This window comes from Anarrhichthys ocellatus, unplaced genomic scaffold, assembly GCF_004355925.1.
Source record: "Anarrhichthys ocellatus isolate YVR2014 unplaced genomic scaffold, GSC_Weel_1.0 scaffold6, whole genome shotgun sequence".
NCBI lineage: Eukaryota > Metazoa > Chordata > Actinopteri > Perciformes > Anarhichadidae > Anarrhichthys > Anarrhichthys ocellatus.
Genome location: NW_022280036.1, coordinates 7784485 through 7811469, shown reverse-complemented (window position 1 = coordinate 7811469; position 26985 = coordinate 7784485). Strand labels below are relative to the sequence as shown.

At 41.4% G+C, this 26985-nt stretch overlaps 2 protein-coding genes across 6 annotated transcripts; both read right to left on the bottom strand.

The window, feature by feature from the left end:
- Positions 1 to 158: 158 nt before the first annotated feature.
- On the bottom strand, positions 159 to 11342 carry kif7 (kinesin family member 7). 5 transcript variants are annotated; one of them, XM_031846814.1, is made up of 20 exons: positions 11265 to 11342; positions 9590 to 10027; positions 9208 to 9405; positions 8672 to 9071; positions 8232 to 8579; positions 7353 to 7545; positions 7093 to 7245; positions 6759 to 6917; positions 6317 to 6459; positions 6094 to 6212; positions 5004 to 5159; positions 4709 to 4914; positions 4267 to 4464; positions 3709 to 3834; positions 3341 to 3517; positions 3043 to 3258; positions 2046 to 2252; positions 1562 to 1760; positions 1150 to 1311; positions 159 to 857 (listed from the first exon to the last, which is right to left on the bottom strand). In XM_031846814.1, exons 2-20 carry the CDS (start codon positions 9918 to 9920, stop codon positions 490 to 492), a joined length of 4059 nt encoding a protein of 1352 aa, XP_031702674.1. In that variant the 5' UTR covers positions 9921 to 10027; positions 11265 to 11342; the 3' UTR covers positions 159 to 489. The 5 variants fall into 5 exon arrangements, with proteins under 5 accessions (XP_031702674.1, XP_031702677.1, XP_031702678.1 ...); XM_031846817.1 differs by having other exon boundaries at positions 1156 to 1311; XM_031846818.1 differs by having other exon boundaries at positions 6317 to 6453.
- A 7815-nt stretch (positions 11343 to 19157) lies between these two features.
- Positions 19158 to 25234, bottom strand: LOC116383143 (fibulin-7). Its single transcript, XM_031846739.1, has 8 exons — positions 25105 to 25234; positions 22792 to 22951; positions 22536 to 22706; positions 21850 to 21975; positions 20862 to 21047; positions 20645 to 20782; positions 20307 to 20442; positions 19158 to 20138 (listed from the first exon to the last, which is right to left on the bottom strand). The coding sequence occupies exons 1-8, from the start codon at positions 25165 to 25167 to the stop codon at positions 19775 to 19777; spliced, it is 1344 nt and encodes a 447-aa protein (XP_031702599.1). The 5' UTR covers positions 25168 to 25234; the 3' UTR covers positions 19158 to 19774.
- Between the last annotated feature and the right edge of the window lie 1751 nt (positions 25235 to 26985).

The following is a 26985-nucleotide window of genomic DNA, read 5'->3' as shown; positions in this document are numbered from 1 at the left end:
GCCTCATCTACATCAGCTGTGAACTGACCATCGATTTAAAAAAGGATTACAGAACAAACGTCAAGAATCATTTCCCGATTCTTGGTTCTCAAGTTGTGGAAGAAATCAATCATGGAGAGAAAAAACCCCCCCCAAAAAAAAAAAACACCAGACGAAAGTGAGTGGCAAAAACATTTTAATATAAAATACTGTAGAAGGTAAAAAGGCTACATGATTAGAGAGGATCATTTTGTAATGACGCAAGTTATTTACCTTGTTGACTTTCATGGTTGGCAGACCATAGACCTACCAATGACACGGATACATAAACTTTACCTTACTGAAAGTGCTTCATATTGAAATCAGCAGGTTTTCTTGTGTATTACATTTGTTTTTTTATACAAGTACAAAAAATGAAATGCAGAAACTAAAGAGCGCTAGTGTAAAAATATTTCAGAAACATAATAAAGATCTATGTGAATGGTCTTAAGTAGCACAACACATTTATGTTCAGACGGGATTCTTCCGCACATCAATTAATGCATTGTTTGAAGTCAGTGGTCCGATGTTGAGGCTGGAGCGGCGGGACTCTCTGCGAGACTTAACCACAGGCAGGGATGCCGGCCCACCCCAGGACCCCGTACCACTTTGAACTACACGGTTAGCAGGAACCTCCCCAGCTGCTTGAAGCCATAACTCCTCCATGACAGCAGGTTCCTCTGTAGGGAGAGAGGAGCGTCTCCACGTGGACGGGAGAGGGGTGTTCACCAGCTCACGCATCTCCTCCCTGGACCTGGAAGGTTTGTCAGACTGGCCCGTCCCCCTGCCTCCGGGACTGTTTTCAGGGCAGCGGGTCAGCTTCTCCATGCTGCCAATGCCTGTTGGTTTACCATCAGATGTCACAACGGAAAGACAACACATGTCAAAAGGAGAGTTAGAGTTGCCGGAAAACATTAATCTTAATAGTGAGAATTACCCAACAGACTTGAGTGATACTATTTGGAGTTTACTCAAAGCTTATTGACAAAACAAATGTTGAGATGGAGATCTGAGGGCTTAAATATCTGAACAAAAACAATAGGATGTCAGATGATGTACACTTGTGTGTAAATAAATGATTATGATAATCATGAATATTAAAATAACACTTTTATCTAATAACACTTCTACCTTTACCAAGGTCTTTTGGCTGGCTGCCTGAACCACAGAGCTCCCTCAGTTTGTTGCTTAGTTCCAGATTTGCCGTCTTGTAGTGAGTCAGCTCCTTGCTGAGGTTATGGATCCATCCTTCATACTGCCGCTGCCTGCCTGCCAGGCCCTCGTCTATTTGCTCTGTGGAGGCGGAAGGACACCCAGGAGAATCACTTTCATGAGATGATTATGAAAATAATCCAGCAACTTGTTTATATATAAAATGTTGAAGATATTCTAACTAAAATGGTTAACAACTTAAATCTAAACTATATCCAGTGTAGACCAAAGAGTGTGGGATTTATAATATATTTGAAGTGGCGCAAGCCACATATACACCTGCAGGCACCCCTTGTTTTTAGTTTGAGATAACAGATAAACAGTTCTGCACCTCGACACTGCTGCAGTAGGAGCTGCACACTCCTCTCATGTTCCTTCTGCTGTTGTGTGAGCCGGCGATCTGTGTCGAGTTGTGTGCGATCGAGGGCGTTCTCCAGCCACTGCACCAGCTTCTGCTGCTCATCCAGTTGCATTTCCAACTCAGCCAGCGCAAGCTGTAGCTTACGCTCCTCCTCACGCAGAGTCACCACCTGCAGGAAGCATCAACACTCTTTAGCTGATATACTGATGAGTTCAGACATAAAGAGTCATAAGGTCTGACACCTCGCTCAGCTTTTTTTTATGAAAGAGTGAACAAGTGTTTCCATTCCAATTGGTCGTTTAATGTTATTGATGTTTACATTGCATCAGTGTAGTGTAACCAACTAGTCAGCTTGTTACAAAGCCTCAAAGATACAAATAAACACATTTTGCAATGCTGAAGTAGGTGAGAACATGGTAACAAAAAACAGCTGAATGTTGAGCATTGCACAGACCTTGTCAAAGTACTTGCACAGCAGAGCTCTGGTCTCAGAAGCAGACAGGTAACTGAGTTTGTCCATAAGATTCATCTCCCACTGGGAGAGCATACTGGCAGACGCCCTCAGCTGTCTCTGTCTCTGAGTGATGGCCTCATTCTTGTATTCGATAGCTGCATCCAGAGCCTCGATAGCCTCATCCAACTGGAAAACTGTTCGCTCCTCCTGCAAATGTCAGAGGGAGGGAGGGAATAGATGGACTTAATGAGGATGAGGGTGTGAACATTCAGTCACAAACAGGTAATATCACAGCTTCCAGTGAGACTTCATTACTGTTATACTACTATAACTGCCATGTGAAGTACTTAATTCAAGGTTTTCTGCACAGCAATATCTCTCTTACTTACTCTGCCACACGATTGAAAATATGCTGACATAACGTTTTGGGTACACTTGAATGGATGGTGGCTGATATACAATAGAATATTTTCAAATGGAAAGCATTTTTTATGGTATTTTATTAAATATATTTTTCAATAATGGCAGATTTGTGTTTCTCTACCATCACTGCAGATGCCTCAGTGAAACAAAGCAATCATCCTCATGTTCTATGATCGTGCGCAAGCTAGAGAGCCTTTCGGCAATTGCACTGCTACAACAGGACTGATAACTTCATATTTGCTAATGTTACCCCACACACAGTATGTAGGCACATCAGAGGGGCTGAACGGAGGTGAAATGTGATTGTTGGTGGCAGACTGGCAGCTGAATAAAATCATGTGACTTTAAACTGTCTAAACCGAAGAAAAAAAACAGTTACCATCTTTCTGAGCTCAGCTGCCTGTTGCACCACAGTGACCGACCTCTGGTGACGTGTGCTGTGCACTACAATACAGCATAGAAAACGGAGCGTGTGTAGTCACGACGGTATTAATAATACCGTAAGGATGTCTAAATACCCTGGTAAACTGTCTTACCATAATAGCCTAGCTTGAACCCAAGAGTAATATCTGACCTCAGGCGAGAGCAGGCTTCCCTGCCGCAGCTTATCGTCCAGCTCCACTCTTTGTTTCAGCAGTGAATCTTTCTCTTGACGGAGGTTGGAGATCTCTTGGCGAATCTGCTGTGAATCTTGAGCACTGCTGCTGCGAAGAAGACCATTCCTCTCACTCAGCTCTTGCTCAAGGGACTCAATGCGCCCCGTAAGCATCACCAGGTTTTTACTCAAGGCCTGGAGGGAGGACGAATACAAATGTTTTAGCATTTGCCAGTTGCCCGTGTCACTGAAAGGAGTTGTTTGTGGTTGTTACTACCTGACTGGAGCGGAGCCTCTTGGTCTCCAGTTCACTGCGTTCCTGCAGCAGGGCTTCTTTCTTGGCCAGGATTTTCTCTCGTTTAGTGAGCTCTCCTTCCAGATCTTCCAGTTCTTTCCTCTGGTCCAGTACCCGTTCCATTTCCTCATCCAGCCAGCGTTTTTGTTCCTCTATCTTCTGCTCACAGGGAGACGAGACACAAAAGCCCACTCATCATGCTTAAATATAGACACAGACACACACACTAAGGCTGCAGGGGAGTGACAGCCGCACAAGCAAAATTCCATGCATGTGCCGTTTAGAGGCAATTTGTTTTCTATAAATTCAAAGTTAGGAGAGGTATAATCTCCTTGAGATTCTCGTCCCACCTGTTGTTCTTCTAAAGAGATGACAGAGCCATTACTGCCGCTGCGTCTCTGCCTCTGGAAGGCAGCGACCTCCTCCGTCTTTATTCTCAGAATCTTTTGCTGCTGCTCATTCTTTATCTCGAGTTCCTACAGAAGGGATGGAAGACAAAAGGTCAATTACAGGATTAGTATAGATCAAATATATCTCTGCCGTAAAGAAATAAATGCATTTAGCCCTCATACAGTATAGCGATACGTTTTACCTCAAGCCATTGCCAGACATTTGGACTTCCGATTGGTAGTGGTAATATTACATGTTTTCATCAGGCAATCGGAAATATTGTGAAATGTCCTGATAGTATTGAAAGTCCTGAACTTCTTCAGCACACCTCCCTGGCCTGATGTTGAGCTTGAGAGAGCTTTCCCAAAATGTCCAGACCAGGTTGCTTACTGCCTTTACGCAGCATTGGTGCCAGTCAGGTGTGCCACTAGGGTCATGTCATTCGTACTTTAAAAGTTTCAATCTTTCACTGCTGCAGGAGATTTAGTTTCTGCCCTGTGTTAAAATCATATCAGCACCTTGACTCTGTGACTTCTTCTTTGCATTTCGCTCTCCAGACGTCGTTTCTGCTGACTTTCCTGGCGCAGCCGCTTTTGCAGCTGCTCCTGCTGCTGCCTCATACTCTGAACACTTCGCTCCAGCTCTAGCACGCGACGTTCGCTCTGAGCAGGAAGGTTAGCGAGACGAGCTGTATCCCTCTGACGTTGACTGAGAACCTGGGACGAAACCAAACATATTTTCATTTTTAGACATGTAAAAGTACAGGTCTAAGGTTATGTGTATCATAATCTAAATAAAGAATAGTACAGTGTGTTGTTCCTAATTACACATCAGGGAAAGGACATGGGAGATTATTTAAAATAGTACCTTAGCTGCTCAAAAATATTCTTCAGATGCCACACAATTCAGCATCACTAAATCTAGTGGTTAGGCATAAATACAGAGGTGTAGCAGTCAAACCTGAACTTTGCTCTGAGCAGCAGCTATCTTCCTGCGACATTCCTGTGCTCTGGTTTTGTCTGTCGTGCTGATTTCTCTCTCTTGTCTCTCTAGATCCTGCAGCTGCCGTTGGGCCTCCTGCAGCTCCTGTCGAGCCTGCACGGCTTCACTCTCCAGAGCTGTGATCTTGTGGCTGTATTGCCTGTTCAGGGCCTGGGCATCCTTACCTAAAGAAAACACAAACAATTAATCAAGTAATAATAGAGAACCTATTTAGGATGCAGCTAAGGAAGGGTAATAAGATCAAAACTGGTACCCGTTTTGACCAGCTCCTTGATGAGTTCTTCCTTCATACGGATGGTGAGAGACAGCTCCCTGATCTTCTGCTGTGCCTGAAGAAGTCCCAACTCTGAAACGCCCTCAAAACCTTTCAGACTTTCACGCACAGATGTCTCCCCACTACTGGAGTTGGCTACAGAGATTGGAGAGAATACACAGGCGGTCAGCAGGGTGGTATCATGAGGAAGATAACAGAGCTTCAAGGCAACTGCAAAGGTACAAGCCCTAGTGTGTGATCTTCCTTTAGTAACAACACAGATCAGTACTCCCTGTTTAACTCTTGTCCTCCATATGGGCATGAATTGGGTGTAATGTGACCCGTGGACCAGAGAGTAAACACTAAAACCAGGCAAAAGAAAAGTAGGCCCCTATGTCAAAGAAGCCCTCTGAAATGACCAGAGCTTCCTGATAAATGCCCCAGCTCAGAGGCAACTTAGCATAGGCTCTGCAGTTGCTCGCAGATGCATCACCTAGCAGGCTTAATATCTGAGTATTTTCTTATGAATTCTTGAAATGTTATTCATCCACCACATGACTGGACAGTTTTGTTGAAGTCATAAAACACAGAATTTAGAAAAATGTAAGCAGAAAATATTTCAAACCCTGAAGTTACTCTGATTCTATCAGGACAACATGCAACATCTGATTGTGAAAGGAACTAAAACACAATTAAAAAAAAGCTATATTAATTGTCATCTCATATGTGGCTGGTGTCTCCTAAATGTACTTGTAAATGGACACGTTCAGTTCACTAAACATGGCTAAACATCTGAGGCCAACACTGTAGAAACTTCTCCACAAACACATGGTGAACCACACGAGGGATCAAAAAGGTTTCTAAAAGACTTCAAGCACGTCTTTTCTGTGCAACTACAAAAGCTATGTGAAAGTTTTCTCAATGAGAGAACATGTAAATAAAATTACAAATTAGACTAATACATGAATGATTTCAATAGCAGGAACACAAACAGCGGAAATCCACCGGATCCTGTAATTTAACATGCCTCACCAATCAATACTAAATACATTGCTAACATATAGGGACACCGTAGGTTGTTAAGACTTACATGCTTTTCTGGCTAAACAGAGGTGCCGGTCTGGCTCAGGCAGAGAGAAGAGTCCTCTACCACCAATTGCTAGTCCCCCTGATAGCATGTCCCCCTTGTTCCAGGTCAGGTTCACCTGTCTGACAGAATCAGTATATACATTTCATCGTTATGTGTGCAATATGAATATCATAAACACTCAATATAAATAGTGCAAGCTATGATTTCTATAAACACAGCGTACTTGCGTCTCTCCTGGCTGAGGTTGGACTGACTGCCCTCTTCTTCTGTGTCTGCTCCTCCTGAGATCTCCTGCTCCTCATAGAGGCTACCATCATGATCCCCACAAGGGATATTACCAAGACTGCTCACTGGACTGACCTGTAACTACACACATGAACTCTCAGATCTATAAACGAGTAAGCTACAACATTATCTGGTAAACTGTTGAATTCATTTGGATCTGTCTAAAGAGTATAGTTAAAATAAGCTAAAACAAATTGTGCATCTTTTTTTTTTGTCAGTGTTTGGGCTTTTCTTTTTAATAAGATGGTAACCTGGTACCTTAAAACTTTGGTATAGGCTCACCCCATTGATGAGCATGCCCCTCCATTTCTTACTACATTTTAAACTTTTGAATCCACAAAACACCACAGGCTGAAACATGACCCGTGCTGGTTGGTTACCTGTCTGTATGTGCCTCCATTCTGACTGTGTTGCACGGAGCTTATAGGGGCCGTGTGCGGCCGCGGCCTCAAGTTAAGGCCCAGGCCCATGAGCCCTGGAGTAGACAGCAGACACTGCAGCTCTTCTATCAAGTCCTGTTGTTCCTGCAGCTTATCACTCTGAGGAAGAAGAAAAGTAATCAAAGTAACTTCATCAGCGAAGGAACTGATTTTCAACATGTTACAGCATGTTGAAAATCAGTAAATTATGATGGTGACCCATGAATGTGGCATGCCATGATTAAACTGTGAAACACTGCACTAATGGAAAAACAGTGTTAAAATTGCATCTCACTTGCTGCTTGTATTGCTCCATAGCATCCTCCAGAGCTGCTAAAAAGTCTGTGTTCTCTCCCTCCAACCGCTGGATCTGTGCCTGAAGCAGGACAATACTGTCCTCTTTCTCTCCATGCTCGTTGCTCCACCTCTCCTCCGCAGCCTCTGGATCCTGGGTAAGAGTTGTTTAACACATTCATAAACGTATCAGTGCTGGATACCAAAAGTTCTGACTAAAACATTTTTTTACATTTCCTTGGGAGTGTGAAAGAGACAAACCTGGTTCCTCACAGAAGGTCTTCCTCTCCTTAATGCAACACTGTCTTCAGTGGAGCTGTTTTCGATGCCACTGTCTGGTCCTGAGGCAGTGGTCAGTCCACTGCGCTCCTCCTCCACTGAGCACAGCCACTCCTTCACTCTCAGACTCTGCTCTGCAGTCAGAGCCCCTTCACTCTGCAGCTCCCGCAGCAACCTGGGATATATTAATAATACATTTGAATGAAGGAAGCACTCATACTTCTTAAATCTAAATGTATGAAAATGAAGCCAAATACACATCTCACAGTTAGGATTAGAGACCTGATACACATTGATAAAGATGATAGCACCTATAGCTTCATGTCAACAAACTCCACTTTTTTTACCAGAGTGTGTGTCATGTATCCCTTTCAGCTCCTAAAGCTAACAAGCCAGTGTTAACGCAAAAACATGTCCCCAGCAATTGACTTCTTTTCAGCAGTGAGCTGCACTCAATCAAAAATAGTCAAATTGTCTGCCTCTAAAATACACAGGAGTGAAATTTCTAAAATGTACGCTAGCAACTGGATTTAATTTGGCTCAAGTGGAATTAGGATAGTTCATATGATGGCGGTGGTTTGAATGAACAAAATTATTAACAATAGTCAGGAGGAAAGATGCCTGGTCTGTATGGCATAAAATAGAACATAATTGACCATAATTTAATATCCTTAATTTAGTTTTATATCATGACCTTTTGCAAGGCTTATAAATATAAAATATACACAGTCACCTACCAGTCAATGGTCAAAGACATGCAGAATACATACTAAGATAGTTACTAGCAGTCAAAACCCTTACAGCTAAAGAAATTATAATTTTGGAAACTACATTTAACTTGATCAATCACTGTGCTTTAACCTGTAAGCAGTGTCTGTGCATGTCCTATAGTGGGCGCTCTGGGCTTGCAGTCTGCTGATCTCTCCCTCTCCAAGTCGAGGTCTCCTGTTTGGATCGGCGTGAGAGATGATGCGGGTCTCTGAACGCTGGCGGTTTTCGAGGGCTCTGCGAAGGGCCTTGATTTGTTGCTCCAGCCCCTCGACCCGATCCGGCTCACGCTTGCAATTGACCGTTGCCCGGTTTTGAATGTTTCTGGCCCTTGTGGCGTAGTTTAGTGTATTCAGGCTCTCATCAAAGTCTGAGGAAGATGGGCTGATGCAGGCAATCATCAGTGTTTTTGAATTTCCTCCCAAAGAGTCTTTTAGTATCCTAGGTGAAACAAGGATTACATGAATTAAACCAAAGAGACATTTCACAACCGTTTCTGTTAGCGTGGTATGCTAAAACGTATTAAAAAGTACCTTGTGATTTTAGAATCTCTGTATGGTATATGAGAGCCTTTCCTCTTCGGGTCCCCCAGTGCCCCTATAACATTCCCCAGAGCCAAAAGACCACTGTTAATTTGGATGCTCTCTTTCAGTCTCTCTCCAGTGTTCCCCGTCTTTAAGATGCGCTCTGACCCCGCGAGGTCAACAAAGTGGAACTTGGAAGACAACATTTGTGGTCCAGAATTTGTAGCGGTCCCATAGAGGCGAGAGCTGCCCCGGCGCTGGTCCATATACAGGGTAAAAATGGTGTGTGACCGGCTGGAGTTTAGATTCATCTGGGTTGAACCAGTGTGCCTGGCTGTGTTTCCTGACTCTAGTAAACTCAACACCTCATCAAGACCCTCCACTTCGCACTCCTTTACGCCAAACAAAACTACAAAGACACAGAGACAAAAACATAAAACGCAGATTAATACATACACAAAGCACTTAAGTACAATGCTGCATAACATTTCATATCACAACCACAAAGACACGCTTAAAGACAAATTAAGCTGCCTATTCTATACCAATGTTGCCTTTATCCTCCCTGATGTGGATGTCTTTGCTGGCTGTCTCCACCTCCAGTAAGTCCTTGAACTCCTCTTTGTAAACCTCCAGATAAGACACTCGGACAGAGAAGTCTGTCAGGTCATTTTCATCCAGCAGCTTGAAGACATCTGCAACAGCTCTGGGGATGATACCCTGCTCCTCATCTCTAAAGGAACCTTGAAACACAATTAAAACACACACAACTTAACGCAACTGTCTTGTCATGGTAGAACTTGATTAGAGCAGTGTTTACTTTGTTTTACAAGCTTAAACAAACTTAAACTAAGTTCAATACAGGATAAACTGAGCTGAAAACAAATTAAGCAAACAATGGAAAAAAAGGATAAAGGAATAACTTACAAATATTAGCTTCTCCAATGGTGTAAGTCTTGCCTGAGCCTGTCTGCCCATAGGCAAAGACTGTAGCATTGAAACCTTGAAAGAAAGCATCTATGAGTGGCTGGACAGACGATGAATAAACCTCCTCTTGACAGCAGGTTTCTTCAAATAGGTAGTCGCAGAGAAAGTGTCGGTCGTGGCCCAGAGTAACTCGACACAGCTCCGAGTCCACAGTGATACAGCTCTCGTGGCAGTGAAGAAGCTCTTTAGGCACCAGGGGACGCGCTCGAACAGCGACTTGCACTGCAGAATAATCCCCTCGGCTTTGACCACTGGGCACTTTGGGAGACATTTCCGCTGCACCGCTGGAGCTCCTCTGTGATCCTCTGCTACGTATGAATCATCTTTGGGCCACTAGAGCAGATAGAAGGTTTTTTTTCAAAATCCCATGTCGTCTGGCTGAAGGATGTAAGTGAGAATGTGAATGATTACATGATAATGCAATGAGGCGACATAGCAGCAAAAGCAGGTAGACAACAATTCTTGCCATAAAACCATATTGTACAACACACTTTAACCTCCAGCAGGAGAAGGTTGTATGCATATCCTTTACTAATTCAACCAATATACATTATATTTGTGATGTAGTAATTATTCTTAAAAGTAGAAAGAATAACCAGAATGGAATGTCTGATTATCAAGCAAATTAAATACCTGACTAATCAAAGTACTTCATCACGTTGATGTACAATGAAATTGTCCTGCATTGAGTGTATATTGTCTCTCTCAGTTCAGCAAGTTTACACTTGTGTGAGCACAAAGCAAGTGGACGGCTGTCAAAATGCAAGTGTGTGAGTGTTTATCATGTTAATGCGAACTCAACACACTCTGCAGCTGCTTTGTATCAAAAACATTTAATTGGAAAATAACTGAAGAATAGATGTGAGACATAAGATACATCTTAGTTTGGATACTATTTACAGAGCTGGCACTGCGTTTATTTAGCTAAGACCTGGACCTGGATGGGCCAGTCCCGTCCTGGGCGAGCCATCTACACCTACACAGACCCTTACTCACTAACTCTGGTACGATTAGATATACAAAACAGCCAATGCTAACATATAGCTAGTGACTACAAATGTTAGTACGAGTTGTGACTCTTTCTTTATTTAACGCGACCGTTACTGCAGTAATGTGGGACAACATAGATACTTTGACTAACGTCACTTAGATTCACGTTAACAGGCTAACGTCATCGTTATAGACACAATAAAACACAGTGGTCCACAATAAAGTAGCTAAATGTAACTTATTTTGACCATGTTAGCAAGTTGACGTTAGCTAACCGTTACCACTGTTTAACAAAGTAAACACGTGAGGTAGTTAGTAGGTACCGTTACCGTTACCCATTAAAAAACACACACATGTCGGCTTTTCTTAAATATTCCACAACGAGAAGCATCCCTAAAGCTCACACGCTAGTTTACTCGCCTGTTGGTAACACTTTAGCTAAGCTAAAGTTAGCACGTTAGCCAGCAGTCCGAACAAGAAAATCAAAACATGAGGATGAGGCTGGACATCGTTGTCTCGAGCCGCTACTTGGGAACACTATCGCGTGAGCGATGGCTCACGTTACACTGCGTGCATTGATCGGGTACGGTCTCCTTACCGCTAACAGTTAGAACAACTTACTTACATTTGGCAGAAGTTGTACCATGGATTGAGGACAACACTGGAGTTTTTTTTTATGGAGTGTGGAAGTTGAGGGGCAGGCAGAGCAGGGGGAGGAGCCCCAAAGTTTGGGCTGAATTTTGGGTGTGGTCTCTAGAAACCATCACGGCTCAGAGGGCCCAATCTCAGAGGTAAAGTATATATATATATATATATACTTTATTCATCCCCAGGGGGAAATTTGTATGTTACAGCAGCAAAGATATACTTCAGCAAAGGAAGTAACAGAGTAAAAATATTAAGTATGAAAAATGCACAATATATACAATAAAATAACAGAGCAGAACTTATTAAATATAAGAATACAAGAAAAGAAAAGAACAAAAATACACAGTATATACAATGAAATAGAATAGTGTTAAATGAACTAACTAGGTAAAAAAACAGTAGTGCAAAGATCAACCAACAGCAAACGACAACAGTGTAGCGGTGTGTAGTCATGTGAAGGATGATCTGGCCAGAGGTGATTTAATAGCTAATTAATAGTCTAATAGCAGAGGGCAGGAATGTTCTCCTGTATCTGTCCTTGTGACAGCGGAGCTGGATCAGTCTGTTGGAGAAAGTGCTCCGCTGTCCCTGCAGTAGGTGGTGGAGAGGGTGGTCCGGGTTGTCCAATATGGATAATGATTTCTTCAGTGTCCTCCTCTCCACCACCTGTTCCAGACAGTGTTGTTTGCAGCCAATGATGGAGCCGGCCTTCTTAATCAGTTTATTAAGTCTGTTGGTGTCTCCAGCTCCAATGCTGCTCCCCCAGCAGACTACGGAGAAGTACAGTGCACTGGCCACAACAGACTGGTAGAACATCTCCAACATCTTGCTGCACACATTGAAGGATCGAAGTTTCCTCAACAAAAAGAGTCGACTCATCCCCTTCTTGTACAGAGCGTTGATGTTGGCCTTCCAGTTCAGTCTGCTATAAAACATAGTGATTTATAGCTGCAGAATTTAACACATGACTACTGTGAATTATGTCATAATACCAAAGTGTATTAAATAACTATAAAACTAACATATATCTGACTCGTATTAAATGCAGAGCAAGATTGAACACGGTATTCTAAGGACCACCAGTAACACCTTCGAAATGGGAGAAGATTCGGCATCATCTGTGCTCCAAACCAAACTGACCGTAGTAGAAACATGTTCACCCCATGGGCTCAATGTCTAGTACCTAGTAAATAAAAGGCAGCTGGACCGCTATTGCAGCACCACAGTTATTCCAGTATTTTGTAGACTACTTCTGCCACTGTAGATAAAGGCTGCATGTGACCTTAGGACAGCATCAACACTATTATCCACACTCTACTCCACATCCAATTACTCGGGCACACGAACAGTTCTGACATTGTTACATATTGAGTCATAGACATTTTGACATCCTTATGGTGTGCATGGTATGACTGGGATTAAACAAATTGTGATTTCTTGTCTTTTAATGGAAACCTCTGCAGGTAAATTTCACAGAAACATATCAGCAATATTTTTATTATAATTGCAAAATAACCATGATCATAAATAACAGAAGATTGCAATGATTCCAATGTGACTGAGTGGTACATTTTGAATAGGAAGACAGTGAGTTGTTGTCTGAGCAGTGCACTTACAATAACAACATCAGTCTTCCAAAGCATTCAAAACGTTCTGCTGACATTTGTTCTGCTTTGAACATGGGTTCATCCTTTGAAAAAGGGAGAAAAAAAGGAAAGATTGCATCAAAATAGCATGATTTAATTGTGTTCCTCTTGGCATAGCACTAAACACATGCACACATAATGTCAAACTCATACATGAAACTAATAAAATTGGTTTGAAATATAAGATGAGCCTTTGAAAACCATGTAAATGTTTTTTAATGCCACAAGGCTCTAAATCCAAATGTGTGAATAGAGCCGTAGAAATTCACATTATTCTGTTTTCATTTTCACCTGGGAATGAGGCAATCAGCAATGCAATTTTGTTCAAACACAAACATCAGAAAACCAACAAAAATTACATCACAAAATAATAAACAAATACATCATGTTTGAGAGCCATCATTCAACAAACTGTTGATATGACTGTATATATGGTCTTTTTAAGTGTTAAATCTACATCATAAATGGCTGATACATCATTACAAGATTGTATTTGTTTCTTTGTGAAGAACTACACAGTAAGAATAATATACTTACCTTGAACAGAGTGCCCTCATATATACTGTTGAGGGTGGATAGGCAGGGACCTGCAGATATAAGATGCCACTATTATGAGTAAAATGCAGTTATCTATACACATTACTGCATGCATGGTGTGTCTTCCAATGCAATGCTTCAGCAGTCTCTGAATCCAGCCCCTTGCATTGTATTGCATCTGTGTGAGATTTGTTGGTTAAGCTCCATCTATAAATGTTACTGTATAAAGACTCTAATCTCTGCAGCATGACTGACCCAATGAACACACAATTGCCACTCCTCAGTAGGAGATGGATGAGCAATGGAGAAAAATGTTGATCCTTCAGTTGCTGAGGTGGGCACCATAAGAGTTTTAAAGACTTTTTTCAGCTTCTAGTAATATTTTAGTTGTACAGTATATTCAAATCAAAATGAAATAATGATACATCACACAAGAAGAGCGGCTGCTGCTGTACAACACTGTGGTGCTGAAATCCGGTGGATCTGGAAAAACATCTTAAGAAACTTATTTGGTCAAACAGAAAGAAGACTTAATAATTTGACAATACAATGGGATTAACTGTCATTAACTCTCTGTAGTTTGAATAGTTTTTGTCTGAAAATGGATAGCCACCCCACACAGCCAGGCAGTCACCACATGTCATCAATGGACATTTTATACGGAAAATGAAAAGAAATGTATAAATTGCATGAATTAAAATACAAGTTTTTAAAGCTTGCCCTACCTGTTGGTCTCTCTCTCTCTCTCTCTCTCTCTCTCTCTCTCTCTCTCTCTCTCTCTCTCTCACTCACAAACACATGTCTCTCAAACATATTTCTGGATATCATTGTATCTCACCTGCCCGTGCTGTTTCTCTGTGTAGACCGCGGTCAGCCCCCCTACCAGCTGAGTGCTCTGGTGTTGTGTCCTTTATAGGGCAGGTCAGTGGCCTGACAGCAGCTTGACGTCACAAGCCTGGAGCTGTAAATGCTAAGAGCACTAACTATATTGTACCTTAAAGTCAAATTGAGATATGTGTGTATATTGTTTTGCAATAGCTCTGTGTAATAATAATAATAATAATAATTACTGTACATTAATAATCTTTATTTGTATATAGCACTTTTCATGCAAGTATTGCAGCACAAAGTGCTTTAAGAAGGGGGAGAATATAAATAGATTGAATATAAAAGCAAGAAAAATAAGATGGAAAACAAAACACACTGAATAATAATAACAATAATAATAATAATAAGACAATAGCATAAACATCGATACAAACCGCAGCAGCATCAACAGGTATCCTTTCTCTTCTACTCTGTTGTTATCTTTTCTACATCAGTGGGGGAGATTTGAATTTTTAAAACGAAAACTCTTTTTGCATATTTATAACACTGCAAAGAATAATTCTGTCTATTGTAATGGACCGTTCTTCATAATTACAGTATTCATCGGTTATGATTGTCGTCTGTTTTCTTATTTCATTGCAGGGTGTCAGTTCTCACAAACCCTGCTTGAAACAGAATAAGTTCACAAAATTTCCCACCCAACTATTAATTTGCCCACCAATCATCACCTAACTTGTATCCTGTGGGTAGGCATGTTTGGACACCAAGTGTACTGCTCACACGTGATCTGACAGTGAGTGACACACTGCACCATGGTGCGGAAAATATAGCCAGGCCTCTGACCACAAAACTGTTAATGATGTCCCAGCAGAGTTCAGCCATTGAGCGTCTAGTTGAACTTGTGGTGTGACTTCATTTAATTTACAGGGATATGTTCAGACCCACTCAATTGTGCACCTTCCTCTCACATCGTAAGTGATTGCATGGGGCCAGTGATCTTTAATGAAAAGTAACGATCACTTATTTGGGGGTAACTTTTGCACAGCACAGTTTCTTAGACAGCGCCATATGATGAGGGTAAGGATGACAGCTCGATACTGCAACATATTATGTGCAATTTATGTCAGTCTTCAAGTAGTTTAAAATCATAGATAGAGATCAATGTGGACAGTGACAAAAGATACTTGAGGGCAATCATCAATAAGAACACTGTTGTTACATACAGTGCAGCCAGTCACAGCAACACCCATTCAATTGACTGATTTTACTCTGTATGTGCACGAAGACCTGGGAACAAAAGTTTCTCATTTGTGAACAGCGATGTTAAAGAATTTAAGCTGCAAGCCAACATGCTCATTCATCACATCAACATAGCCTCAAAGATGAAAATAAAAGAGGCCACTTGTATATCAGATTTAGTCATGAACGTAACAGACCTGTCCTTGTCCTCACTGACAGTTACACATGGTCGAGGAAAGGACACAGTCAGAGAGACGTTAAGGGCTCCTTCACAAGTCCCTGTTAGATATTCAAAGCATCGCTACCATGGAGACAATTCCCCCGAAATAAATGCTTTGAGAAAGTGTTGGTGTATCAGTGGGAATGTTATTGTTAATAAACATGCTTTCTCACATTCTGAGCCACGATAATCACCATAACTTGATTTATTCACATATCAATGGTAGACTGTTTGATTAGTATTAACAGCCGATGCAAAGACGGGTAACTGTAAATAGGGAAAATGTCAGAATCCACAATGTTGAGAAGTGTTGGAGAAGTGTTGAGAACGTTTGCAGTCATTGTTGGAACCATGTTGTTTTTTACCAGCTTTCCTGTGAAGTGTCCATTCCATTCCAAGGATGCCATTTTCTCAGCAGACATTTCGACTTAGTCATAGTAGGAAAAGCATAGGTGTTGATAATATTAGCGATGGCTCTGTTCAATTCAAGTTTCCCAGTGATCCATAACAGTGTGATGGTGAGCCAGCATGCACAATACCAGGACCCTGAAACTAGAGCAGCTTAATGGCATTCAGCCATCATTGATATTATTTACGTCTGTGCTTTTGTTACTGTGACATGCCAAAATGTGTTTCTGTGAAAAAAGGATACACTCTAACAACAATACACACAGCGTGACTTGGGGTCTGGCATATAGAGGGGCCTTGACTCCTTGGGCCTGTTTCCAGTGGGCCCGTGCATATTATACATATATATATATATATATATATATATATAAGTATTATGACACTGACACTCTGTTGTTTTACTGGCACTGTACTTCAGCTCATGGATTTGATAGGTAACGCCAACTTTAAAGTGCTGACTCATTTTTAAGGTTTAACCCAACCTGTGTGTAGAATGTGTTGCATTCTGCCATCAGCAATGCTTGTTGTTTGAAAGAGCTCGAGTACAGCCCAAACTATAAAATCACTTCCCTAATAGGTTTCGACTGCACTGTATCAGCAATTCTTTGAGATGCCTTTATTGTTGTTTATCAACAGTTTTTAAAGCCATTTTGCTGGATAAAAAAATAAAATAATGAGTCACAAACAACAAACAAACAAAGCTGATGCAGTCTTCGCTGTGTGTGAAAGACAGGATCTTTCGTACAGAGATTTGCACAAGTTTATCTTTTGTGTTTTATGAACATAATATCAATATTTTATTTTTTTAAATATCACAGTTATGTCAATATACAGTATATCACAACATCCCTGGTGGACTGAAGTTTTGCATCACTTTGAAGATGCAAACACATGTTCCACAATGTTCCTGTCTGTGATGTTTCATATGACCTTTCATATACTCAATCTTATATAATATATCCAGCAGTATCTTCTTTTCAAAACTGTATCAATACAAATATCAGTCCTAACAAATATTCCCACACCCAAAATTTAACTTAATGTAAAATCTTAGTCTTTCCATAAAATGTGAATGGGGTCTTTTTGCCACTTTGTGTGTTACAAACTGCAGCAACACACTCAAAAGCGATGAAACAAACACATCAGTTTGAAAGGAGAGGCAGCACGTCTCCTCTGGGAGCAGCAGGGGGCAGTGTAACACCATGGTTTGAAAACGTGCACAAAAACGCAAGTTTTCGTTTGTAATGACACTTAGCGAGAGAATGGTTACAGACAGAGAGAGAAAGAAAACGGAAGTGTTTTAATGATGCAATAGCAGATCGGGTTTGTGATGTAGGATTCAAATGGGCTACCCTATCCTCACGTCCTGCAATTTGCAGCGCAAGGGAGTTTAGCTTCCCTGACAACAGCAACAGTGGCACTACTGGCATGCCTACTATCTCCTCTCCTTCCTTCCTCCCCTCACCTGCATGCCCACATTAAATGGCCCAGAGCCAAACTGACTGGAGTCCTGTCGGCACTCTTTGGAGCCTCAGTAGACCCAGTAACACTCTCCTTTGTTCCATCAAACTTCAGAGGAGACTGAGGTATTCCCTTTCAAAAGTAAGTACCAGTGATAACCCAACCTGCTGTCAAAGAGTGTGTGCTGGTTTCTTATGACCGTACCTCAAAACCAGTCTGAGATCAGGATATTGATTTCAGTCTCTGTACACACTGCCAGCACTCATTAGGGTTTTTATCTGTGCGGTGTGACTCAGCCACATTGGAGAGAGCAGTAGAGAAAGGGTAATGGCAATAGAGGAGTGGGGATAGAAGGATGAGATGGTGAATGTAACATGATGAGGTAGAGGTGGGGAGGAAAAGAGGACAGTGAGGGGTGAAAAGTGAAACAGCACGGACAAAATACCAGATTTCAGACCAGGTGCTCTCAGAGAGGCAGACTTTCTCAGAGTCCAGTTTGTATACATTTTTAAAGATTGCTGTTGTGCACTGGGCTGGACCTCACACAAATAACGCAGAGCAAAAATCGCATAAAGGGTATAAGCTGCAGATGAATAGAGGGAGTTGTATTCGGGTTTTATGGGGTGACAGGAGTAGAAAAGGAGTAAACTTTGGATACTGAATCCACACCTCTTGTGGATCCCTGAGGGACAGACTAAAGAACGGCCTCCCAATTCACCTCCTCCATGGCTTATTCTTTCATTAAGACCGAATTGGCAGCAATGGACTTAAGAACAGTGAGAGGTCTATTCTGCTGCGGTAATAAAGACAGCAGTTTTTAATTCAGCCTGCACCCCTCAGCCAGTGACTGGCTGGCTGGAGTGAATCGTCTTCTATTCAGCCCTCTCTATTCAGCCATCACTCTCTGTCTGCCTCCCTATCGCTAAGCATCTTTTTTCTTCACTCAGCGAGCAATCTCGTTTTAGGATCCTGTGGCTAAAGCTCTCCCGCCCCTTCAACTGTGTCCTCAGTGAGTCTCAGCCACAGTATGGAGCCTCCTCTGCAACTGAAGACATCCTGTTTGTCTCCAGTGAACCTACACTTTGCCTCTCTATCCACAGATGCACTTTTGTGACAGTTGTGTAATGCCAAGGAGTAGATACTAGATGTCTGGTATACAGCGCAGAAGTGACACACTTCACGAAAATGCCACGATTTTTCCAAATATACACCTCCCCATGAAGGGAAAGTCATCACACGTATCTTACGTGCATGTGCCTTTTTCTGTGTGTACTTGTTTTTCAGATTTAAAAGTTAAAGTTATTCATGCACTGTAAGAACACAGTGGCTCTTTGAGCAGCCTGTCTTTGGCTTTCTGCTGAACAGCACTGCTCTGTATACAGCGAGAACTGAAGGTTTTTCCAAACAACCACTGCTCACATATATCATTGCTTGTATATATATATACTGTATATATATTTATATGTATATATTATTACAGCATATTGCACAAGGTAACATTTTATGCTTTTGCAAATAAAAATCTCAACTCTTTCAGGTTATGGTGTTTTAATGATTGTATTATAGTTGTACTGAAACCAGAATATAAATAAAACATGATCTTAAAGAGAATTACAAAATCTTCATATGTCATGACTACAAGTCCAGTATAGATTATATAAATGTCAACATAGCAGGACTGTCAATTACAAAAATAGCACTTTCTTTCAAGATGGACTGTCCACATTTTCTAGTTCCTCCAGTTGAAAGCTGTTTCCCTCTTTGCTACATCACGTCATTCACTTTTTATATCTCCGAAACTCATTTCTATATTTGTGCAATAAATATGTTTCAGTTTATCCATACAAAACTCTTGCTCTTTTAGCTAAATCAACCCAAAGATACATCACTCAGAACCCATATTCTAAAACATGTATTGCACGCAGCTGTGCAAGACAGGTGTTTATCCTTCCATCACTTTAGAGTCAGTATGCTCGTTGATGATGACTTCACTACAGGTTTGAGACTTGGCTGCAGCAACTTATTTAGCAACAGCACACTTTAAAGATAGTCACCACAAAACATCAGATTGTCAATAGTTCTTAATTAAATCCAAACCAGACTTCTGTTTGGCCTTTGTGCTGTATGTTTCCACCTTCATCCTTCACTCTAGAACTCATACTGGGAAACAAACATGGTGACTTTGGTGATGTACCTCCCCAGGTGGACTCGTCTCTCCAGCTCGCTCATCTCCACTTCTGCTTCCAGTGTGGCAGGGCCCTGCACTGGGCTCACCAGCATCAGCTGACCTGTCACACGGTCTGAACGCTGAACTGTGAAGTGGCGCCGAGCTTGCCTTCCCCCCAGCAGGGAGAAGCGAAGCGTGTCTCCAATTGGACGTAATGCTGAGACCCTGAACATGACACGAGGAGCTGACAGGTTGGACACGATAGCCATGTAATGGTAGGAGTAGGAGTTTGGTGTCTGGGAACATGCCTTGTTGTCCACAGGACAGGGGTTACGTTCACAACGCCTGGAAAAAGAGTTAATCCAGGAGTGAGAAACGCTTTTTAATCTATGGAGTCAGACTAGTGTCAAAGTTCATATGTGGTCTAAAACTGCATCCCCATATCTACTTATTCAAGCACAAAAAATCACTATTATTTCTACATTGGGGAGGTAACCTGTTTTGGATGCTTACATAGGCGACGTCTTGACATATGTAGCATTAGGGATTTTGGGGCAGTCCACACGGACACACTGGAAACCACCGTGCGTGTTAATGCACATTTGGTCCTTTGTGCAGTTGTTTTGTCTGGTGGCACACTCATCAATGTCTGTGAGGAAACATAAATACAGTAAGACATTTACACATACAGAAAGGTTATTTGGGACACCATTAACTGCTTGCTTTCTCCTCACTTACTCATCTTTAATTGGCCCCTGGCTAGTAGGGGGAATATCGGAAACTATCTTGTGGAAAACTTTGAAATTAAGAAAATGAAAAGTGACAACAAATACAGAAAAAGAAAAACATACCTTTACAGCTGCGTCCATCGCGGGTCACATTGTATCCGATAGGACATGAACAGCGGTAGCCTCCAGGTGTGTTAACACAAGCGTGTAAACACAGTCTCCCAGCCTGGCCATTATGGAACAGCTCACATTCATCTATATCTAAATGTGAAGAACACGCACACACAGTTAGCATTCCACATGGGGAAAGAAATGGTTACAGGGGAGGTATTAGTCCTACCAGTGCAAGTGTTGCTGTCCCTGCCAGAGATGGTGTATCCTGGCTCACAGGTGCAGTGGGTGGTCCCCTGCATTATAGTGCAGCGTGATGGACGAACAAAAGGCCCCATGGTGGCAGCCGGCAGGGTGGCAGCCGCCGCAATGGCTGGGGAGGTGGCGGCAGAAGTGTTTGTCATGGTGACAAAGACTGAATGAGAAAGACAAAAAAGAGAAATAGTAAGTGTTTTCATTCTCTACTGTAATATTTGCAGTTATTTCAAAGTTTTTCAGTCCAATGACAGATTTAATCCCATGTGCAGATAATCTATGCCATAATCTATTTGCAAATTCAACATCATGTCATGACCAAAATGGCCTCCAAAATGCAACATTTGTATGTTTTTGATTCATGTAATTCAATTGGGGTTGTTGAACAGGTGGGCTGTCTTTAAATCTTTTTTTGCAAGGTTTGGGACAATTATATTGTACACAGGAATTGGGTCAAAATCACCATGTGAAGATGTTTGTATCACTTAGTCTTAATACACATATAACATGTGATGTCAAGTCATTTTTTTGTGTCTACTGTCGTATTCTGTACATGTTATTGTCAAATGATTTACTTAAGTAATTTAATGAATCATTCTAAAATGTTTGACTATATTAGGTTTTTATGTAAATAAAAAAGGCAATATATCATCATCAGACATTATCCGAATTTCTAAATGCTCAAATATTGATATTGACCTCAAAAATACAGTGTAGGAGTCGATATATCGTTTTTACCTGATTCGTCAACATGAACCCATGAGAACAACTGGTCAATGAAATCACCTTGAGCAGACAGGGAGGATTTGGATACTAGCCTATAAAAATATGCTCTGCAGTAAAGGGCTGTCTTGTATGTTTATTTGTAATATGCATCTGCTAATAATAAGTTATCAAAACATTTGGTGCAACCCGAGGGCCAAACCCCAGGTATCTGAACTGCACTACAGCTTTATACTTACATGTTGGCACGGGGCTCTGACAGGTCACTCCGGCCCAGCCTTTGGCACAGACACAAGAGAACTGGTTCACTTCATCCACACATGTCCCGCCATTCAGGCACGGAGAGGACGCACACTCATTGACATCTGAGGGAAAAGACAGACAGGAAGGTTGTAGAAGGAGACTACATTGCTACATTTGAACCTTCTCGAGATACAAGGACATATGCAACCGAATATCTTTGATGCATGAAGATCAGAGGATGTGATATCATTGCATATGCAAGTTAGAGAGTGAATAAGGAAACAATGGAGCAGATGAGTTAATGTTAGTATAGGAAACCCTGTCTTGATCAAACAGCCTTTGAGCTGTTATCTTAAAGTCAGTGAGCTGTCAGAGGACATGCAGGTTGGAATATCACATGTCGCAGCATTCAATAAGCTCTCTGGACAACATCCAGTGTATATAAAGAGGAAATATGATCATGGGTCACACATGAAATGTATCTCTACACAGAAAAACGTTGGTGACAAGCATGAAGCACAAAAAGAGGAATGGCAATAGAGAGGAGGAGAGGGGAAGGTTACAAAAGGACGATGACAGGGTTGTAGTGATCAGTGGGTTAGATAACAGGATGAGGGATAGTCAGGGTGACGAAGAGGAGAGATTCTGGTGGGAAGAGGATGAGGAGGAGGCAGTCTGTCACCTCGGCAGGTAGGCTGCTGGACGCTCCAGGTCAAGCTCTCCTGACAAACCCTGCTCTCTGATCCCACAAGTTCATAACCAGGGTCACACACAACGTGAACCTCATGGCCCACGCCGTGTGACTTGCCGAGTTTCCTTCCATTGATGGGCGCGTCCAGTTTCGGGCAGGTACCTGAAGGTGATAAAGAACCAGAAAGGCCGATATATTTCCACATCTAACATTTGAATAAATCTGTCTTTCTGAGGGTTTTGCTTACTGTTGATGGGTCTTGCGATCGTCTTCCCAGTGCTGCTCTGCAACAAGTTTATTTTCTTCTTCAGGTTGCGAAGACTCTGCAAGTACGAGGCTTCATGGGTTGAGAGAAGCTTCTGGACCTGCTTCAGAGAGCCCTGTATTTCCTGTCTACTAGGACAGTCCTGGAACAAAAATAGAGAGGATGACCAATGTCATTAAGTAATGATTAATATTTCACAACAACGTTTTCAAAGCTATAATTCACTGACAAGTACGTCAAATTTTCCCATTTTTATTTTCTATATTTTTATGTTTTACAAGTAAGTGTAGCCACATAATGGTAAGCATTTTCATTCAATGATTTTGATATGAGAACATATGATTTGTGTTAACACTATATTCTTCTGAACCACAGGAGCGTTAAAGAGTGTATTGCATTATACATAGTTTTACTATTTGGATCTTGAAGATATACAGAAATACAATTTTTTTATAATCTCTTACAAGTTGTCTTAAAAAGGAATGCTGTTTTGCTGAATTTATGAATACAGAAAAGCTACAAATTGAGAAATAAATATTTGTCGACATGGAAAAAGAGAACGCAAGACCACAGGCCAGAGATGTTGTTGATGTATTAGCCAGATAACTAACTTTCCATTCATCCACAAGACTCAAAACGATGTTAAAGATGCAAAAAAAAATACTTACCTTTAAAAAGCTTTCTATAGTTACCACACATTCTCCATTTTATCACACTCAATCATGTTGCACTTTCTTTATCACCACAATTCTGTTTATGATTGAAAATGTAGCCACCACATTATACCTCAGATTACACCTGCATGTTTTCATTTTGTGAGAATACTGTGTGCATAATGAATTACCTAAAACGTTCATACCTGAGGTTACCCAACCAAAAAAAAAAAAAAAATCTATTGCTTTATGACTCAAATGTGCAAGTAGAAGGTTTAATTTAAAGTACACGATGAAATTAAATCATGACTCTAAACAAAATTTGAAAAAACAATCAGCTTCACTGCATGTAAACAAACGAGTCGGCTGAAATACTGCCCTTGAAGACCTGCAGTACAGATGCTGGGCTGTTATATGAGCCAGTAAATGCAGTAGGATCACCGTATGTTTGGCCAAAGTAAGTATTTGCAAGCAGGGACCTCCTCTCAAAGCAAAGCCATACTGTAACTCAGTCATAAACACAGGAACACTCTCTCAAAGTTCACTATTCTTGTGATGTGGTTTTCACGCATGACCCCGTCTGGATGTTTAAAAGCTTCATTACATAAAGTTATGTAACTGCCATGTGTCCTTTTAGGAGAGGGGATGAAATCAGCAAAAGCTAACTTGCTCTTTATGATGTGGTGGATTTAGAGTCTCGGGGTCAGTCTGTCGGGTATGAACGCCCTCAGCATAAACATTACCTTTGCTACAACCTCCCTTTCTATTGGCGGCAGGGACGAGGGAGTGGCTCTGACTTGTTTTCTGTCCACGTCCTCTTCAACAGCGTCATTCTACGCCTTCTGCCCTGTCCTCTCATGCATGTTTTCAGACAACCAATTAGTGTTTTCGTCCAGCCAGGGTTATGTAAGAAGGGTCAATATTTGCTGAAAACACCTTTCTGATTTGGAAAGAACCAGGGTTTGGACAGGCTTCAGTCAGCTGGGAGGGGTAGCTGGTGTTTATAGTGTAGTTGTCAAAGGCCTCTTTCTGCCTGTGCTAAGCAACATTTCACATGGCTTCATTTTAACTGGGTGTGTAGGTGGCATGCAGTTCTGGAGCTCAAGATGACAGTACAGTACTATCAAATCTACAGATTAATATCACTTTTAAACACTGAAATACAATGTTAAACACCAACTTCACACATTCATAAACACAGTAAAGCATGATGGCCATCTCTCAGTAACACATGCATGCACAAACAAAGACAAGCATGCAAAGGCCTACGGAGAGTCAGTCACAAAAGATGTGGCTTTTTGGAAACATTTAGCAGGGTTGCATTGAAGCATAGCTATATTGAGTGCATCCATTCACTGCCTCTGGGGTCTTGTTTCTGAAGCTTGCATGCTGAGTGAAGGTGACTCAAGGTTTGCTTTGTCAAAAATCTTTTCTGTGATGCCAAGCAAGGGCACTCACAGTAAGAGCTGTTCTAAGAAAGGATAGTCAGATTTAAACAGTGTTTGCCTTTCAAGCTATACACGATAGTTAAGAGGCATATTGTAATCAGTTCAATAGATCAAATAGAACTGTCTTTGTGAGCATGTGTCAGGGCGTTCAACTTATTCCAACTGCATTAGCCTGTGTCATTGAGTTCACTCACCTGTCCAAAGGTAGGATGGAGCGAGCAGAAACACAACAAGGTGCTGACAATCGCAGCAATCATCTTTCCACTGATCCAAACCAACACGTCGACGATCAGTCCTCAAATGTGTTAGAAGTCTCAGGCAGCGTGAACTGAGTGCAAGCAGAGACTCCAGGTGAGAGAATGACCACAGTTGGCAGTTGGAAAATCTGCTGCAGAGAACTGCTGAGGAATGTTGGGTTTACTCTTCAGGAGCCAATCAGGAAAAGAGACTTTAAGAAAAATGTGACCTCACTATTATCCCTTTACCTAATTTGGTGTGCACTTCCTCTCTGTTTGAGCAGCTTAATTTGTATCTCGTTTATCAGTGGAAGGAAACTGATCTCCGCTGGAAAAGATGTTCTGGATCACAAGTGAGATGAAAGTCATCAGGATTAACCTGCTATCTCTAGTTTTTAATGTTTTCAGATGTTGTTAAAGGCTTATTTATACAGCAATCCTTAAAGAAGATTTAATCAAGCCAAAATTATCAGTTATGATAAATGAAAAATATATATTAATTGTAAAAATGGTTAAAATATACATTCTAACATTTTCTCCATTACTATACATCATCTAACTCATCTGACTAGGATCTGTCAGCTCAACTTAAAGTCAGAGTGCTATTTCTGACCTGTGATGGACACAACGTTCACTCACAGTGACGTAGAGAAGCTACAGACCAGCTGTGCCCTCTACAGGAGTATAGTCACTATGCATTCCTGTACTGTTTTTTAGTTGGCGATATGACACTGGAGTGAATATAAAAAGATGAATGAAGATGACAGGTAGTAGATATCAACTTTCTCTTAGTATATTGATACTGAAGGATGATAGCAATGGTCATTTACAGCTGTAAAAATAATCATTCCTTTTTCTTAACATTTACCCCCACTACATCGAAATAATTTAGACCCAGCTCCCAGCTCTTCAGCTCTTTCAAATTACTTTGCAAGTTTCACTCTGCAAGTTGTCTGTATCGTCAACATCTTCTTTAATACTGTCGGCTATGGAGGAAGTCAAATTACGTCAATTCTACAGACAAAATTGCATTTGTGGAAAATCCACAAAGGCAATCCAAATTGAAATCCAAAATTTAAATGAAAGGTTAAAGATGTGAGTGTGTCTGAGAATAAAAAAGTAACTGAACTCTGCTGCTGTAGAGAAAACATTTAGTTTGGAGATGGACTTCTGTCATCACTGCAGTTCAGAGAGTAATGAGGAGGCTAAGGCTCTTGGGAACTGATTGGAGCTCAAGCAGGAAGGAAGCAATGGTTCCTCTGGTCGTTGGATTCCCCTGAGAAATCCTCTTAGTGGCCAGGTCTGACTACGCCCAGAACAGATTGTGTGCAAAGCTGTTGTTTGTTCAGACAGTACCTTTTCTGATGCAGCAAAATTAAAGAGATAAGAATAACTGGCCAGCAAGGAGACTGAATCACATTCAGCCCACAGGGGAGACAACTCATAGTCTATTGTGTCTCTCTGCAGTCATTTTCACACACTGAGTCATCCCACGCTGCAGCCATAGAAAAACATTGTCACCATGTTCAAACAGACACCCAGACAGCTTCATCCTGTACCTTTCTAAACTCACACCTCTATCGGATCATTTTGTACCACTTAAAGTTCTACCATCTCATGTTCTGCTACACTTTGGAAAAATATCACAATCAGGTTTCGCTTAAAAAAAGAAACACCTCCTGCACCTCAGCCTGCCCATAGATCAGGAATACAGCTTCATCTGATTCATCAGAATGATGGACGTCAGTGTCTCAAAACAAACTTCCGCTCATTCAACAGTGATGGACCATCACGCTAAGCTCTCTTTTTGTCATTCAGAACAGGAAATGATGCTAGATA

Coding starts and splice junctions, on each gene's coding strand:
- kif7 (XM_031846814.1), bottom strand. CDS start 9,920: ATGTCTCCCAAAGTGCCCAGTGGTCAAAGCCGAGGGGATTATTCTGCA. Junction 4,915..5,003: donor CAAGGAGCTGGTCAAAACGG/GTACCAGTTTTG, acceptor TGTTTTCTTTAG/GTAAGGATGCCCAGGCCCTG. Junction 1,761..2,045: donor TGTGCAAGTACTTTGACAAG/GTCTGTGCAATG, acceptor TGCTTCCTGCAG/GTGGTGACTCTGCGTGAGGA.
- LOC116383143 (XM_031846739.1), bottom strand. CDS start 25,167: ATGATTGCTGCGATTGTCAGCACCTTGTTGTGTTTCTGCTCGCTCCAT. Junction 22,952..25,104: donor TCCATCCTACCTTTGGACAG/GTGAGTGAACTC, acceptor TTTTTGTTCCAG/GACTGTCCTAGTAGACAGGA. Junction 21,048..21,849: donor TCAGAGCCCCGTGCCAACAT/GTAAGTATAAAG, acceptor TTTCTCATTCAG/TCTTTGTCACCATGACAAAC.